The following is an 18,728-nucleotide window of genomic DNA, read 5'->3' as shown; positions in this document are numbered from 1 at the left end:
TGGAGCCGCTTTCGAGATAGTCACCGAGATCCCCCCCTTCCTGGGATGCCTTCTTCGGTAGCAAAGGTAGTCGGGACGGACGGGGTACCACGTGTTAGGGTCGTTTTCTCTGACCCTAACATTACGGACAACCACATCATGCACCATCGTCCAGATGGCTCATTCTTCAGGCAGAGAGTTAAGATCATTGGGAGACAGGATTAGTGTAGGATCTGCAGAACTTGCCCAAGGAAGAGAAAAAAGAAATGGCATAAAAGATCCACGGGTGTTGCGCCTCTTAGCACCACCTTGGTTGGACCTCTTCACGATCTATTGCACGTCCTGCCACTTCTCGTGTTGCTGGATCTTCCATCTCTTGTCCAAGACCATCAGTATCTCGTCTTGGACCTGCTTCTACAGCCCAAACATGACCATCAACATGTTTTGTTCCTGTCGTTCCTCGTTGGGTGCCAGTCAGAGTTGCCGAGGCAGTTCCATCTTAGGAGGCTTCTCACGGCACCACGGACCCTTCCTTACAAGCAGGAGATATTCTTGTCCTAGTTCCTTGTGCAAATGAGGTTGCTCTTGTTCCCTCAAATGCTCCTGTGAAGGAGCTTACATCTTTGGAGCAACTCATTGCCGAAACCCGTTCCTGTTGTCCTCCATTGGGTGCCAGTCAAAGTTGCGGAGCCAGTTCCACCTCAGAAGGCTTCTCACGGCACCATGGACCCTCCCTTACAGGCAGGAGATATTCCTATCCTAGTTCCTTGTGCGGATGAGGTTGCTCTTGTCCCCTCAGATGCTCCTGTGAAGGAGCTTCCATCTTTGGAGCAACTCATTGCCGAAACCTGGGCCGTAATCCATTCCAGTGACATTTATTTGGCCGAGGCCCGTCAGGAGTCGTCTTTCCCGTTTGCTTTACCTTCTTAACCTCTTGACAGAGGCAAGGGGGTTATAGCTTCTACTCCATCATCAGCAGGGATCCTCCGCACACCTGCGCTGGTTGCCTCATTTAGGAATTCTTTTGCAGTTCTAGTAGACATGGCATAGTTTGAGTTAGAGGAAAAGTTTGTACCCTCTACTCTTGGGGAGCACCTTGTTCAGATCACTGTGGATAGAGCTTCCCCTTTTGCAGGTGTGGGAGTGCTTTCTTCAGTTGACTTCCCTCCTCTTGATAGGAGGATTCTTTCTCGAGAGAGGGGTATCTCTGCCACCAGGTCGGGTAGGGTTTTTCATCCGACCTCTTCCTCTCGTCGATGAGGATTGTTAGTTGGAACGTTCCCAACTTCATCAAGGTGTTACTGGGAGCCCCATTGATATTCTCATGATTCAGGAACACAAATTGGATGTCAGGGATTGTTCAAGTCGGGTAAGCTTCTCACAGGGCATACTTTTTGGTCATCCGCAACTGTATAGATCTAGGAATACAACCTCAGCAAAGGGGGCTGGTGAGAAGAAATGCTCCAAGTGACCTCCAGTGTGAGACACCTCAAGAGTGTGGAAGGGGGACATATTTATAGCCCCCCAGCCACCCTGGTCGGCCTTTAAGGGGCTGGCCAATTAACCTGACCAGCAGGTCGGTCTGACCCGACCCAGGTTGGCCTGACCAGTCAGGTTGGGTAAGCCGATGCAGAACATATTTTACTGTCCTGTGGAATATCTGGAAGGAATCTGAATCGGAAGATTTCTTGATCCAACTTCAACAGCATAGAGGAGATGGAATGAATTGCATTTGAGCTACTGCTGGTGAAAGGAAAGCAAGGTCTCCAGTAATATTATAGTAAAATGTGGATGCCCTATATCTTCCTCTCTTTTTGGGATTTCTCTGCTCGACGTGGATATGCTCTTGAATGTCGGCATGGACTACCAGCAGAACATGTGCTCATCTTAAGTGAGTGCGAGTCCCAAAGTCACTCTTCTGTTTGGAAGAATGACTTGGCCGTTCAAATGTTGTGTAGCAGCAAGGAACAAGCTAGCGTAGGACAGGTTCGATGGTCTTCTTCTTTCCAATAAACTTGTGCTTCTAGGATTAATCACACAGTTGTCAAGCCTTTTTGTTGTGTAGAAAGTGGATGGGGGGCTGTGATATTTCCTTGCAATTTCTCCCTTTTCATTACTGATCAGGTTTTTGTGTTTTGGACCTAACAGACTATGTCTTGCTGCAGGTATATGATGCATTTTTGGATTCAAAAGTTGTAAACTTCCTATTTCTCATCACTTTTGTGCCGAGTATAGTGTACTGTAGTCTAGCCTTCCTCATCAGACCTTATTCGGTTTATGAAGAAGACACTGATGAATCTGATACCTCCCAGCGCTTTAAAATGGTTTCTGTGAGTGTTTTGGTCTTTCTTTTGGGCTTCAATTCTTCTTTATTGGATGAGTTTGTGCCTGGATTTGATGGTCAACACAAGTTTTGGCTTGGCATTTGTACTTCAACTGAGAGATGTTTATTTGCATCGATTTTCCAGGCTTTTGTTGTACTGCTTGGCGTCTTTCTTATGGGATCAATGACCCTGGAGGTGATTAGTGATCTTACCAAGTCAAACATATAATATAATATAACTGCTAGGTTTTTTCAAGAGCTCTTGAATTTTGGGTGATCTCTATGCCATCCATTGCTATCTTTCTACTTAGGGATGACTTCTATAGGAAAAACTATCCTGGTCATTGCCAAATGTCTATCATGCTGCCTTGCTCATTCTTCACATGTCATTTTGGGACCTCCTCTCATTTTAGTGGCAGCTGTATTCCGGTAGTGTGCTCTTATAGCAAAATTTAGTGCAATCTGCTGTGAAGGCTGTTTCATCCTGAACTGATGTGCTAGTTGTGCTAATTACTAAGGTTTATGAGTGTTTCCAGGAAGTCTTTGACCTTAACCACACGACTGAGATGTTCTTTGCAGCATTGATGCTTCTACTTGTAGGGATGATGCTGGTGGTTCCTGTAAGTTTTACATCCTTGGCAAATGTTCTTCATGTGTCGGTGCATATTCTTCAAGTAGAATCTGACAAAAGTTGGTCCCCAATCGAAAGGTACTGTACAAGCCCTTCGATCGTCTTCAAGGTGCTTTTGGCATGACTGTGCCGATACCAAGTGCATTGGATTTTAAGCACAAAACTGTCCTTACGACAGATTCTGATGAAGAGCCAGGCATGGATGAGAAGGTCACTATTTTAAATACCATGCAAAGCCCATCTATGGGACATTCAAGTCAGGTCCTAGAAGATGACAGGGAAGGAGGGTTTTCTGAACAAATAATTGCAGATGATGCAAACTTTCCTTACCCATCTTTAAGAGAGAGCCTTCTAGGCATTGATTTCTGGTGAGTGCATGCCATTTTTATAATACTTGTGGGAAAAGCATGTATGTAAAAAGTTCAAAGATGCATGGATGGAATTGTGATTTTTGAACATTGACAATGCTGTTGATTACCATGTGCAGGCTGATCACTCTTGTGGTTTCCAGTGGAGCAGGCTCAGGATTGGCAATCATAAATAATTTTGCACAGGTTATTTGCAATCAGTATTCTTCAGCTTTAGGTCAAAACAATTCATGATTGAAAAAATAGTACATCATTGCAATGCTGACAGCCCTTAGATCTAATCTTGACAGTGCACTGGATGATGATGAGTTGGGACATATAATTTGAAAAGTAGGGAATGAGTTCAAGGCTTGTACTTCTCACAGACCATGTAGGGAATGACATATAATTTGAAAAGTAGGGAATGAGTTCGAGGCTTGTACTTCTCACAGACCATGTTGGGTGAGAGGTGTTGGGTGGGTTGCAGTATATTGAGACTCCCTTGTTTTCTTTCATGAAGGGGCATGCAAAATTCTCTCTAATATGGGATTGCTTTTGGAATGTCAAGTCTAATATTAGGAAGCATACAAAGGGTGATATGCATGCCATAAAGATGATCATGAGCATGCTAGTTAGTGAGGCCCATATTGACAGTCTCCCAACACAGGCTAATGGGAAGTATTCTCTCTTCCAAATGGAGGAACATGGCTCAAACCTAACCCTATGTGAGGCCTTAGGCTGCGTGTCTAGGTCGCTCAAAGCACGGGTAGTGCCAGGAAGCCACCGCTTCCTGTAAAGCCACAGGTCAAGCCAGCACCAATAATGCCTTCAAGTAGTGGAGGGCCTAGGCCATAGTCATTAGTTGTGGTCAAGAAGCCAAGTCATGAAGCACTGTTAACAAGATCATGGAACCATGTCAATAATAATGAGGGGAGGCTTTACCTTAATGTGGTCATGGCCAAGCTGCCAGGTTCTGGATCAGTGTCAATAGTGTCAAGAGTGGAGGGGGGCCTTATAGCCAGCCAGGCCATGGAGTGGCTGCTTCTTGTTGTCTTTGTTCTTACCCGTTGGAATACTAGTCTAATTGGAATTATTGCCCCTTTGTTGCCTTGCAAGGTCCATCATGAGACCATTCTAACCTAGATCGTTCATGTGGACCCTTTCAAACATAAGCCTTTGCTAAATGTCTTATTTAAATCAAAGTATGTATCCTTTTCTGCCTACTTTTATACTCATCATTCCACATGATTTAATTGATATGAATGATTATAACAGGCCCTAATGGGCTTACTAGAAGAGTTTCCAATTTGTACTCTGATATCCTCTGTCATGTATATGCAGAAACTATCTTTGGGGGCGAAAAAACCTAAGTCTTGCAAATGGCGCAGCCATTCAATCAACCTGTCTTTAGAGGCTGTACTCTTGTACTCCCTTCTCCTGCAGCAAGCACCATTTGTTCAGGAAATGTCTTTTAAAATCCAATGTCCACATCACGCTTGGGTTATGCTGAAAAGAAGGCTTGGATATGCTGAAAACGCTACCGGCTCTTAAGAGAAGAGGTCACCCAATCTGGAGCAACCTTAATTCAATTGCGCATGATAATTCTGAGAAGAAATAGCAGCTCCATGGGATGCAGAGTAGGAGGGGGCAGAATGTCTTTCTCTAGATATTACGGTAAAAACTATTTTCCTTAGAGTATATATGAAGATACAGGCTAATGGCACCAAAATTTCTGATGTTGTATATAATTAAATGCATTGACCCAATGTATTGAATACAATGCGCAAATGTCCCATAACTTTCCAAGTATCGTTTAGAGTTCTACACCTATGTAAGTCAAGGGTTTAGTTAGAAAGAAGCAGCTAGTGGTTTGTTGCGAGCAAATTTGATGCATGCAATAAGCAGGCCTTTGTCCACCAGAGTAACAAAGCTATCAGTAGATGCTTTCTAAGTTTTTTTCCATTGAACTGTATGTTTGGAAGAAACTACGAGTGGATTATTTGATCTTAAATGAAGATAATGTGGCCTACTTTTTAATATCCTTCTCCTTCCGCGTTTATCATTACCGGTCTGTCCGAGTTCCAACGGAAGTCAGTAGGTAGACTTCTGTGCAGTTGATCGCTCATATATGTGGGTATGTAGATATGTCTGCATGAGACCATGTGTTTATAGAATGGTCTACAATCCAGTCACCACTGCAGTGTTTGGAAATAGGTGGTCCAACCTTTATTGTAATGTTGCCTTGGATTTTGGGGGGGTTTTGCATCCTCCCTACCTCACAAGAGTAATGATATTAAAGTTGCCCATATCATGTATGTTCTCAAGGGGTAATAGAATGGTCTACAATCCAGTTATGACTGCAGTTGGAAATAGATGGTCCAACCTTTATCATACTGTTGCCTTGGATTTCGGGGGAGCTTTTGCATCCTCCCTACCTCACAAGAGTAATTAGATTAAAATTGTGCATATCATGTATGTTCTCAAGGGTAATAAAAACTTCTGACTTATGTATGTTCCTTCAAATTTCCTATACTAGAAACTTTAAATTTTACAACAACGTTAATAAATAAATCCATTATGTATGTCCTGCATGTAATTCAAACCAGCATGGTGGCCCACATCCTCCACCATGAGTATATTAATGACTATATTTTTAAAAATGCTTCAAAGGATTGGGTGGGTGTACCTTGATTTTAACTTCTTTTGAAGGTTCTTGGCATCTTGAGGATACTGGTGGGGATATCATATTACCTAGCCCTGCTATGTGTGATAGAGTTCATAGTTTCTAGTTTTGTGAATGACTATCTTGGGATCGAAACTGCAGTCTTTCACAGAGAAGTTTGAGCATGTTCTCCGATGCTTCTAGGTAGACATGCTCCTCCCATTCTCAAGGCCTGGAATTATCTCTAATGTATCTCCTGGGATACAAGAGCTTAATGGGTATCAAAGACAAGTTCTCAAGAGGGGCAGGGGGATTTGGGGGGAGGGGGGCGTATAGTTCCATTATTAAAATGTTTGCATGACAGTTGCCTGACAGTTGTACCTGATATATTAAGCCTGGTTCTTTTGCAGATTGGTAAGGCAGTAAGAAGCAATGCGGTAGATGCTTTCGTTGGCATTATCAGCATATGGAGCTGCTTTGGTCGTCTTGTGTCAGGGTATTTTTTCTTCCACGACCCTGTTTTGCAGAGTCATATGTCTATCTGTTTTCAGCTTCCTTGTCTTACTTTGCTGCATTTGATCCACATGAAGACTTTAAAAAGGGGTATATTTGTCCAGCACTTCTCCCAACAGATGTCATGGCAGAGAATTGAGGGAGCAGCAAGAAACAAAAATTTGGAAGTTTTAACCCGGAAAAGCTAAAGAGTGTTCAGATTTCAGTTGTTCAAAGAAGAAAAGTATATTTTCCATATGCACATGTAAAGATAACAATGGAGTGTGGAAACCTCAAGTACAATGAAATGAAATGACAATGGACAGTGACATATTCAAACACAACAGAAAATGATAATAGCATTTGAAGCTCATCCAGGTTATCAGAAAACCGTGCTGAAGGGAGATTTGTAGGACACAATCATGAAAGCTGCAGCTCTGGATTTTGGTAATGTGATACACACTGCTTTTGAAGCCTTGTTTAATCATCTAAGATGCGGTATGGATTTGATACAGGTATGGGTCAGATCTTATGATGAGCGCTGGTTATTCAAGGCCTATCTGCCTGCTTATTTCTCAAATAGTTATGTGCCTCTGCTGCCTCCTCCTATCTACTGGAGGTACGTTCAGAGAAGCTCACAGTTCTACAAAACTCTAAGACGGGGTCTCAATATAGACATGTTCTCATGCAATTGTTGTTTACTTGCTTCCATTTTGGATATCTGTACCTTCTGCTGGCGTATTAGGATGATTTTTGCATGATTGTGAAAGAAATTCGTTTAATATAGATGGTTCTTCTTTTGATGAAAGAAAGAGCCTATTAGAAAAGAAAGGGGAACCCCCTTAAGGACAAGTGTCGAGACAGAGAGAAACAAGGGGAATTGATCCTTCCATCCCATCCATATAGATGTCTTTTGTTGCTGCCTTAATTGAAGAAATGCTGCATGCTTCTACGGGGAGGGAAAGGCTCACTGTTATTTGGCAAAATGCCCTGTCCCTACATGCATGAGAAGGCCTATCTGATCCAAACTCCATAGGACTTCTGAAAGTTGATAAGGGATCCCGAAGCAAGGCAAAACACCTCCATGGCTGAAATGAATGCCCTGAAGTTGTGTACCCCTCCATCAAGATACACTTCTGTATCATCTGCAAAGTACGCATCAAGAAGCTCTTCCAAAGCTGCAATGGGCATCGTGGTGCCACGAATACCTATGCCTCTGTCTCTCAGAAACCTGCTCATAGTCTCTGCAATAAATAGAAAAAGAAGAGGGGGCAAGAGACATCCCAGTTTCACTGATCGGGCTATACGAAATCTGGCCCCTCACGCTCCCCCTACTAAACTTGGCTATGTGCCGAGGAGTGAGTGCTGACACCCTTGCTATCCACTGTTTGGGGAAGCCCATCCTGTCCAGAGTCCCCTCAAGAAACTCCCAATCCACCCTATCATAGGCCTTCTTAACATCAAGAAGCAGAAAAACAAATAGATAAATAAATAAGTAAACCAAGAAGCAAAACCAATAAATCCTTCTGGCAGAACCGTGCCAACACTGTGGCCTCCTAAAAAGTAAAGATGTTATCTAATATGCTTCAATCCCATACAAATCCTGTATGGCTGAATACTTCGAGATATGATGCGAGCGTATAGAGATTGAAGTGATAATTTCTTTGATCCATGACTCTTATGTGAGTCCTTTGTTTGAGCCATGGCAATTTGCACCTACATAGATGACAGTAACACCATTATATATGATATGTTTTCAATCTACATTGGAAGATGAGTCTAGAGAGATCTAAGTTGGAACACCCTTTTTCTGGGGGAGAGATGGGCCAAGAAAATGAACTTCTATCAAGTGTGACCAAAATACATGAAGTCATGATAAAATCTTGTAAAGACGCTCAAATACATCAAGTATATGTGGAGTGAGGATAGCATAGCCAATCTGGAGAGAGTGAAGTGCCATGAAGGTCTTGTGGTTGTCAGTATGAAGAATAAAACATGGTCCCACTATCTCATGAAAGTCATTCTCTTGGCACAATTGTGTGTGAAGAACCCTTGATTCTGCTCCAACTGGCTGTGTATGATATTGTGCGAGATCATGATGAGTGAAAGGTCTGGGTTCCCATCCAGGGCTTTAGTGCATGTGATCTCCAACTCTACCACGTGCTGAGACTGGCAATGATCTCTCAAGCTATGTCTATTGGGGGGTGGGGGGATGAATGTGCAAGGAGGGTGGCACTGCATCTAGACTTATCTATGAGAAAAGCCTTGTCTGAACTTGCTATCTTATTATAGACCTGTGGGCCAGAATGTGTGAGCCCAAGCCACAGATCGCCAAGTGATGTAGAGGTGCCTCTTGTCATGCTCCTGAGGAATTTGCAATGCCCTGCAAGAGTCTCTAGGCCTCTGTATCCTCAAATACATGTTGAACAAACTCCAAGGATGAAAGGCATCCCCATCTGAGATTTGCTCCAAAAGTCTATCTTGATGTGTTCATCAAGAGTCCACCTTGCTTGAATAGCTAGAAGAACATGTAAATCTACCTCTTTTGATAGGAACTCCAAAATTGTTTCTACAAGCAGGTTTGTAGGAGCAAAGTGACGCCAAAGACTTTGGGTATACTCTGTAAACTCTAAGCTGGTCTTGTCTCGCATTCTTGGCTATATAGTCAAAGAAAGAGAGTGGCATGTAGGGACTGACTGCATTACTCCACGTCCACTCTCCTGGATGCCATAGAGGGTGCTGGAGTGGCATCCACAATAAAGCTATAGACACCATAGATGACCCATTGACGAGTGAAGGAGGGTGGTCTATCCACCGTCTGCCATTGTTGAAACCAATCACTGTGATCGTGTGAAGTATAAAGAGTGGCATATAGGGAGCGGTTGCATTAGTCCACTCCCACTCTCTTGGATGCCATGGAAGGTGCTGGAGTGGGCATCCACTATAAAGCTAGGGACACCATAGATGACCCATTGACAACTGAAGGAGGGTGGTCTATCCACCATCTCCCATGATTGAAACCATAGGCTATAGCATCCTTATTGGGTGTTTGCTCTAAAAGTTTTAACAAGTCTCCAATCCTCTGCAACCTCATACAAGACTGTCTCTTCCTGCCTTTTGCGAGTGCCTTGCAAATCTTGAGTGATATTGTGATGCTTTAGGGAGGTTAGTTGCCTACAGACTCTCCATGCTCCCACACAGGAGGCAGGCCCTCTCTCCACAGTGGAGGCCATTGCATGCACCCTAAAATTCCCAGTGCATGTCTCTCAGTCATCAATAAAAATGTCATTCCACATGATGGGCTGTCTATCCCTCTCTCCCTAAGTCTCAGGAGGAATGCAAGTGAGGGTTGATCAGACCTGGTGCCAGCTTTGAGAAGCGTTGCCAAGAGGGGGGATGAAGGAAGTCTGATGTGCATCCGTGAGGATCCAACTAGTGGTGGTTCTCCAATCACCACCTCTATAGGGAGCAAGATGAGAGTGCTCTGGGCCACTTTGGCCACGTGTTGTGTGCGACATTTGATCTAGACCAAAGGAAGTCGTGTACCAACCTCTAAGTTTCCCAATGCAAGAACATGAGAAGCACCAACATGAAGTGATATACCAAGCAGATGCTATAAGTATTTGATTCACCACAAGGGCTCTGGAGGCTAATTCCAAGGTAATGGAGCTCCAATAGAAAAGATAAAGGAAGCAAGCCGGAAGCCTTGGCGAACTGATCTATAGATGTGAAAGATGTCTCCTTTGCTACTCTGATTGAGGATTCTCTTCAGAACTTGTCTTTGAGCTGAATAATGAAATGAGGAACTCCCACAAGATCAACTGATAAGAGAAAGAAGCCCATGCAACATAGGGTTCCCTCTAAGAACTCTAGTCCACCCTATCGTATTCCTCAAAGTCAAGCAAAAGAATGGCAAAGGCTTGATGGCTTACCAGCCCATTCAGTTGCTTACCATAATGAGAAAATAATATCGAAGATGCTCATGCCCTATACGAAACCAGTCCGAGTACCATGTATGAGGTGAGGTAGGAATGGCTAGAGGAGATGGACATTGTCGATTGGACATGTGCACATAGGGTAGGCTTAGCCCAGCTTCGAAACTCATAGTTTCCTGTTGCTCCATGCTTGCCACATATGGGACATATCCAATTCATAGGTTCATCTCTCTCTCTCTCTCTCTCTCTCTCTCTCTCTCTCTCTCTCTCTCTCTCTCCTAGTTGGGGATATCAACGCACAGACAGGCACACATCAGACATCCCTCCTGGATTTCCACTCAGATCCGGTCCTATTACCTGAGATGGACATAGAGGACTCGGGCTTCCCCCGCTCCTCGGCCGACAGTCGAGCCCCCGTTACTGCATATGGGCAGGCTCTTTTGGATCTTGGACGTATACATGATCTGGTCATCTACAATGGACTAGATCGGTGGCCTGCCTCCTCTGGTTTCACATGTTTCCCACATGGCGGAGGAGCTAGTGTCGTCGACTACATTTTGGGATCTCCTGCTTTAGCCTCACAGATCACTGACTTCCGTACCGCACCCTTACCCCCAGGAGCCGACCACACTTACCTTTTCTTTCATCTCCTTACGCCTCGAGCCCCTTCCAGCCACACTCCGCACTACACCACTTATCATGATATACACTTTGATCATAACCTCTCACCTGACTACTCAGCCCACCTAGCCTCTCTCCTCAGATACATAGACACCATACCCTCTCTAGATCACCGAGCCGCCCTCATCACCCACTCTCTCCACAATGCAGCCCGCCACATCTTTCCTTACACTACTCGGTCTACCCGCCCCCCACCCGTTGGCTCCACCCCTTGCAATAGCTGGTATGATGACGAATGTAAAGCCTTATGCCGCACACTCCGACTCACGACCCAGCGAAATGCTAGGGCTGACCCACACCTCACTCGGGAATATCGCCGCCTAGTCCGTCGCAAGAAGCTAGCCTTCCTGTGCCAGAGTGAGGATACGCTACTAAACATCCTGTTCAGTAGCAACTCCAAGGATTTCTGGAGGAAATTTCTAGAATGCCGATCCCCTACCCCCCTCACAGACACTTCCCTCTGGCACTCCTACGCACGCACACTCTATGATATCCCTGATCAGCCCCCTCCTGACCTCTCCGCCACCCCCCGCCCCACATCTTGCACCCTTTTCACAACCGAGGGAGTCACCCACGCAGCGCACAAGCTTCACAATGGCCGAGCCAAGGATCATGAGGGCCTATGCACAGAGTTTGTCGCCTATGGTATCAAAACTCTAGCCCCCATCCTGGCAACGTTGTTCAATGAAGCTGTCTGCCACGGATTCCCCAGAGCCTGGACCCTGAACACTATCACACCCATCCACAAAGCAGGAGATCCCATGGATCCAGGGAATTACAGGACCATCATGATTGGACATGTTATGTCCAAGATCTATGCATCAGTGTTAGATGGTGAGGTCAGCACTCGCGCAGAGATACGAGGCCTCAGGGCATCTGGACAGACCGGTTTCAAGACGGATCACTCGACTTACGATCACATTTTTACACTTCGAGGGATCATTGAGGAGGCCAGACACAGGAGATAGAGGGTATACTGTTGCTTTGTGGATTTCTGCAAGGCATTCGACACTGTTTCTCGGGCCCGCCTTGTCAGACGCTTGCAGGAGTTAGGTTACGACTTGGAGGTTATATGGGTGGTAGTAGCTCTCTATGAGAGGGTGACGGGCCGGGTCAGGATTGGTACCAGCTGGACCACAGAGATCACGAGCACTATAGGGGTTAAACAAGGATGTCCCTTGTCACCGACTCTATTTGGCCTCTACATCGACGAGCTCGAGACCACCATCAGGACACTCGGAGGTGCAGGCTGCTCTCTTGCGAAGGCTGTCATCCAGATTCTCTTATACGCAGACGATGTAGTACTACTATCCTCCTCTGCTTCTGGTCTTCAGCGACACCTGGATGGACTTCAGATCTTCTGTGATACCCACGACTTGAAGGTCAACCTTGGAAAAACCAAGGTCATGATCTTCAACACCTCCCGACCCGCTATGCACCGAGAGCAGTTCCTCTTCGCCAGCGACCCTGTTGAGATAGTCGACTCTTATACATACCTGGGCATTGTATTCTCAGGCCCGATCTTCACGATGCGCCCGGCCATGCAGGCCAAGATAAGTCGAGGCTATGCCGCTCTTGCCAGACTGGAGCGACAGTGCTACCACTCTCACTTTCAGGACCCGCGGACCAAGTCTCTTCTTTTTTATTCCTTGGTCCGCCCAGCAGGTATGTACGGCAGCCCATGGTGGGGGGTCGACCTTTCAGACACAGAGTGGGCACGCATCGAGCGCCTACAGATTCTGATGTTTGCTCGGATGATCCGCAACAAACCATCGGTACCTCATCAGATCATCTTAGCAGAATTCGGCGCCTCACAAGTACAGCTTGATGCGGCCTTCCAGGCTATCACTTATCTACACAGGGTCAGGGACTTCAGCTCCTCTTCCGACGGTCGCTTCCGCCTACCTTGGCTAGCCCTATCCTCCTCTATGGCCTTATCCGCTGATGGGGACCAGCGATGTTGGTATAGACGCCTTTCCAGTTGGTTCACCTGATTGGGCCTCGACATGGACCGGTTGCCTCCTTTTCAGTATAGCCTCGACGCTCCACCATTCCCTTTCTCCCCCACTGACCAGGAGGTCAACCAGATCATCTGAGAGGACCTGCTCTAGCTTCACACCTAGAGGACTCGGTTTCTTCATCCCGAGCTTCTTGTGAAGCTCGATTGCTATCGCCGACACTGCCTCCAGATCTCACAGGAGGGTTTCATCACGCCCCCGGGCTATACACAGATTCATCTACCGCATGCGCTTCGGATTTCACTCGGCCAGTTTAGGGTTTCGTCACACCGATTACAGATCGAGAGTGGACGCGCAGAGGGTATCCCACGAGAGGACCGCATCTGCCCACTTTGCGACCTGCAGGAGATCGAGTTGGAGGAACACTTTGCTTTCAGATGCCCTATCTATTATGCCATCCGAGGCCGGTACCACTGCCTATTCCGCGACGGATTCGGTCCCCTCACACGCATGCTGCAGTTCTCGGACCAGCGGTGCCTAGCCGCTTTCTTACATGAGATGACCCGCCACCGAGATGCATCCCTCCGGGCATGACAGCATGCACAGCCCACACAGCGTGAGGACACTCAACGACCCATCACTGATTTCTTCCAGTCACAGGATACCTCTCCTCAGTCTAGCCGACGACGCGACGTGAGCGAGAGCCAGAGCCACGAGAGCTACGCTAGCGGACAGACTCACACATCCGGGTCCATGACATCCCTTCTATGCTCTCAGCACACCCTACCGGGGTCACCGTCGCTCTCGTTCTTCAACATAGGGCCTCCCGCCGCCCCCGACGACCGAGCTCGACTAGGCAGCATGACGTCAGAGGCCAATCATCCATCGCAGGGTTTTTTCGACCTCCCATTTGACGGGCCCTCTATGATTGGCCTCTGACGATCACCACAGGTATATATATATATTTGTATCTCCCCCCTTCTGCTCCATTTTTTTGTGCCATTTTTTTGTATCATCTGGAGATAGATACACATTTTTTGCACCAGGACTAGACACACCGTCCTTCATAACTTTTTTGAAGAAACGGTTGGCCGGACCGTTTTGAGACCGCCACTGTTATGCCCATACATCGATTTCTTTTTTTATTTGCAAAAGTTTGAGTATGATGGTACCATGGATATATTTGTACGTGTTTCAATTACAATCACTACTTGAATTGGTGGCTTTTTGAGCAAGAATTTTTATTGCAAGAGGTCGAAACTTCTCACAACTTGACCCATTTATATACCATTAGTTGTTTATGGCATGTCCTTGGCCATTTTCTTCACATAGTTAAAGTTAAAATATCCTTGTTCAATGCAATACTTATCAAATTCCTACATGGCACATGCATGTACAAATCATGGGGTTTTGGGTTACATGTGTATACTATGTCATAAATGAAAGGTTGACTCACAACAACTTTCATCTTCCACTCCTTTCCAAAATATTGTGTTTGTAATCATAGCCTTCACATCCCAAAGATTTATTTCGTTCTCTTGTTCTCTAAATTTAAACCTCTTTCCCAAGTTATACAATCTTGTGAGTGGGATGCCACCGACCTTCCTCTCCCAATAAGTGAAGTGGTAGCCTCTGGGCTATCATGATCTAGCTAGAAGAAGCCCTTGCCAAGTAACCTGATGTCCTTGAGCTGACTCAAATGGAGCACTGCATGGTACCAAGCTTACACTTGTCTCCTGGACAAATGAGAGGCAAAGGCTCTACCAATGAGTGTGTCTGTGCTCTACCATGAGTCATCGTGTAGGACCCTTAGCTCGTCTTCCGAAAAAGAGACGACTCTCCTGGGAGATATTCTATGTATGACTCTCTATGCTACGCTCATTCTATGTATGACTTTGTATTGCTTTGGTCTACATTATTTGTGATGATACAAATAGTTGGAAGCCTTGTTAGTAGAATGATGTAACACATTTTGTTTCAGAGTTTAAGCTATTGTCATCTATATATAAGGTGTATGTGTTTGTTTGACAGCCACTCCATTCCTCTTCATTGGATCTGCAGCGATTGGTTTGGCCTATGGTTCTTATTGGACGCTAGCACCTACGATCATTTCGGAAGTGTTTGGGTTAAGACAAGTAGCTACTCTTTACAAATTGATTGGGTACTCCTCTGCCCTTCTCTATTGATCCTTGTGTATTTCTCCCTCTTCTTGGAGTTTTTATTTCATGAGAAGAAACTCTTTTTGGAGTTTTAAATTCATGGGAAGACTACTCCCTTGTTTCTGGCTGAAGCTGTATGTGCTTATGCTTAATGCAGATTAGGACCAATGATTGCATCATACCTTTTGTCTGCAAAGGTGCTGGGATATCTTTATGATAAGGAGACTTTGTACTATCAGCAGCAACACGATGAACATGATGAGGGAAATACTTGCTATGGTAGAGAGTGCTTTGAATACGGATTGCTTTCTCTGTCATCTGTATGTTTGGTTGGTGTAGTTGCTTGCATATGGTTTGCACATCGTACCAAGAAAATCTATTCCAGAACTGGGCATGTCCCGTTACCTCAAGGACAAGCTGGTTCTGATTTGTAAGTCATAGGGGTGGATTTATATTTGCAGGTGAGGTTTTGGCAAAGCATATGCAAAGTTTAGGTTTAATGAGGTTTTCATTCTTTACCTCTGGATGGCATGGCCTGGAACGTACTCAAAACTTAGTGGGCATATAACTGTAGAGTTGGCCTTATTTTTTGTATGCAGCAGGTCTCTACAATTCTATTTAAAAATTATTCTACTCGCTCATGTCCCCTTTTGTGTTGCATTGTGATTATAAGCACTTTTGCATTTTGCTTTTGGAATGGGAGCTTGCCACAACTACAGATTTGTTTGTTCCATACCTGAGAGCTTCCAAGGATCTTTGCTCCTGTTTCTTGTCCTCTTGTATTGGAAAAAGGAGTAACAAGACGGTACGTAGGATTAAAAATTAAGCAATGGAAACAGAAACAGTTCAGGATATGTGAGGAGGGGCAAAAGGGAAGGGAAGTGGACAACATATCCGGCATCTTTCTAACTCATCTTTTTCTCCATGTAGCCACAGAGTCAGCCTACAACAATTTGTTATGGTGTCAGCACATGTATTACATTGCATGGTGTGATACTCCTTCCGTTATAGTTCATTGTAACAAAAAATATTTCTTCTCTGTTGAAATTGCAGTGTTGTTGCATGGCACAGGTGAGGATGATGTCAAAGAGTAGTTGCCATACAGGGCCTTGGTGAGTTGGATAGTCCTTTTGCACCATATTTCATGTTCAACAAACAGCAGCAACAGCATCATGACAAGCTTGTGGGTGCTGTGAAACCGTCAAGCGTTGGATTTGGCCACAATGTCACAGATGACCAACAGGATGCTAGGACAGAGATAAGTGTTAGAACAGAAAATCAAAGACAATGTCTCATACAAAAAACCGCTAGGGTTTCTTTGAGGCAGCAGGATGCTAGGACAGAGAATAAGTGTGAGAACAGAAAATCGAAGACAATGTCTCATACCAAAAACCACAAGGGTTTCTTTGAAGCAGCAGGACTCATCATGTGACATAATGGACGTACATGCAAAGCAACTATTGGCATAAGAAGTTTGAGAATTAGCAACAGAAGCAAGCAACGAAAGATACAAAGTTTCAACTCCTTTCTTGAGAAATAATCGCATTGTCATAGAAAACTATTGTAGTGGCAGTGATCTACCAAAATCAAATGCCCAGAACTTCGAATCTAAGTACTATCAATGCCTACAAGTAGTCCCCATGAAGGTTTTGGGTGCTCTACCGTAACTCTGCGAGACATCTTCAAGAGCTGTAGGCTGTAACACAGAGCGCTTGTAGATGCCATGGGCGTAATTTATGTCCAAAGACGTGCACAAGAGAACTCAAGAGAGAAAGACGCTCACACAGTGTCGATTTTATGCTGCCCCAAAATGGAAGCCCAAACAACCAATAGAGCTCCTGCTGTCTCCTCTGATGCACTTCCTCTTCTTGAGGTGTAGTGGTATTGGGAGTAAGGGATGCTAGGCCCCTTTATATGTGCCCAAAGGAGAGGCATCTTGGAAGCCACAATGGCTATCTATGGGACGATCAATAGCCTTATCTATGGGTCCATCTATACTGACCCATTATTCCAATAGAATACAAGGTAGAAATTGTAGTTCCTACATTTACATACCAAGAGTTCTCTAGAGACCTTTATCTCTCTCACCACAAAAGAAGGGGATGGAGAAGCCAAGCTTCTAAGGGGGCTGCAATGGTAATTACGCTTTTACAACATTGGCACGTGGGTGATAGTTGATTTTTTAGCAATGTACTTGTTGCCATATCAACTTTGGTGGTTGTTAAAGGTGTGGACACAACAGTGATGAGTAGTGGCGTCTAGGTCATAGAAGTCGATCTTCACATCACTCGAAATGGATTGTTTTATCCCAATGACTTCACACCATAACTTGCCACCACTTACAATTTGGAAGAGGAAAATTTACACAAGATTAGCAATCCCTAGCTCAGAAGATGAAATGGTGATTGATGGTGCTCTGTGGACCCAACGGCAGTTTGGGTAGGAAGAAACATTGAAAGGTATTTGCAATCTTTACCACGACTGGACTCTATCATACCCCTTAAATAGGCGGTCCTAGGCACACATGAGGCTTGGTCCATTTCAAAAGCAGATTGGAGACAATCAATTCTTGTGGGATTCAAAACCTGCAAAACCAGGGTGATTCATGGAAAATAAGAGTCGTGTGATCGTTTGGTCGTACCATTTACACAGAAGAATGTGTCATGCTAAAGCTAATGTTTCTACCGCAACATGACAAGGCAGTAAATCTCTCTTGTGCATGACATGACCTATCTTGGCATATGTATACTTTTAAGGTGTACAACCCATGATTATTTCTCAAAGCCATAAGGTAGAGCACCAAAAATCTGAGGGTTGGCTTACAAAGCTTGGAAAATCATCGTTTGTAATTGAAAACATGAATAGAACATAGGTTTACAGAGAGAGGTAATAGTGTATTATTGAGTGAAAAACGGGCATATGTAGGATATCAACACATATGTATTATGGTAAACCGAAAGAAGGATGACATAATTGACTTATGTCTCTGGATGTTTTGAGATAGACCTATCAAAGATAGCTGAGCAAATCTATGACCCATCAGCGTGCAAGGGTAGGACGGGATGGGATTAGCCGAGGGATAAGGAAGTGAAGGCCAAAGTATGACCTATGGAGGCTCTACTGATTCTAATCTTGCCAAATCGACTTAATTGGATGGAGTTTCCATTACTTTCTAATTATTTATCAATGGAAGAGAGATTTTGCAAACATTCTTGGATAATCCTGTATTTTGATGGAACTCAAAGAAAGGTAGTCGTTTTAAACATTTTCACTTAGCTTGAGGCTGATTTGTAAGTCCCTTGTGTTAAGGTTATTTCACTTTTTCACATGAATTCTCCCTCCTTATGCGGTATTAGTGTACCCATGGATTATACAGGTTTGTTTTGTGTTATTGCAAACAGCCTAAATGGTGCATTAAAACAATTGGCTTGTGGAAGTATAGGATGCCAAAGATACAATTTAAGGAGGTATTATAATTCCATGGATGGAATTCAAACCCTCCTTCGATATGGTATATCCTATGACCAATTGGGTTGCAAACCAATGAAGTTAATATAAAAT

The 18,728-nt window shown here is 44.6% G+C and overlaps 1 protein-coding gene across 4 annotated transcripts in view; it reads left to right on the top strand.

Moving 5' to 3' along the window:
• Window positions 1-15,795, top strand: part of LOC147891243 (protein NUCLEAR FUSION DEFECTIVE 4-like) — an 81,280-nt gene extending 65,485 nt beyond the window's left edge. For 3 of the 4 annotated variants that reach the window (XM_087389646.1, XM_087389649.1, XM_087389650.1), the window contains 9 exons: window positions 2,145-2,309; window positions 2,448-2,498; window positions 2,839-2,922; window positions 3,012-3,301; window positions 3,421-3,487; window positions 6,353-6,438; window positions 6,950-7,053; window positions 15,040-15,169; window positions 15,325-15,795. In XM_087389646.1, the coding sequence (XP_087245772.1) occupies window positions 2,145-2,309; window positions 2,448-2,498; window positions 2,839-2,922; window positions 3,012-3,301; window positions 3,421-3,487; window positions 6,353-6,438; window positions 6,950-7,053; window positions 15,040-15,169; window positions 15,325-15,601 (1,254 nt within the window). In that variant the 3' untranslated portion in view covers window positions 15,602-15,795. The remainder of the gene's footprint in view (window positions 1-2,144; window positions 2,310-2,447; window positions 2,499-2,838; window positions 2,923-3,011; window positions 3,302-3,420; window positions 3,488-6,352; window positions 6,439-6,949; window positions 7,054-15,039; window positions 15,170-15,324) is intronic. The other variant, XM_087389647.1, reaches the window with a different exon arrangement.
• Window positions 15,796-18,728: the final 2,933 nt, after the last annotated feature.

The sequence above is a fragment of the Dipteris shenzhenensis genome, chromosome 18 (genome assembly GCF_047967505.1).
Source record: "Dipteris shenzhenensis isolate YYH24624 ecotype China chromosome 18, Dip_SZ_1.0, whole genome shotgun sequence".
Classification (NCBI taxonomy): Eukaryota; Viridiplantae; Streptophyta; class Polypodiopsida; order Gleicheniales; family Dipteridaceae; genus Dipteris; species Dipteris shenzhenensis.
The sequence above is the reverse complement of the archived record's forward strand: the minus strand, read 5'-3'. Positions and strand labels throughout refer to the sequence as shown.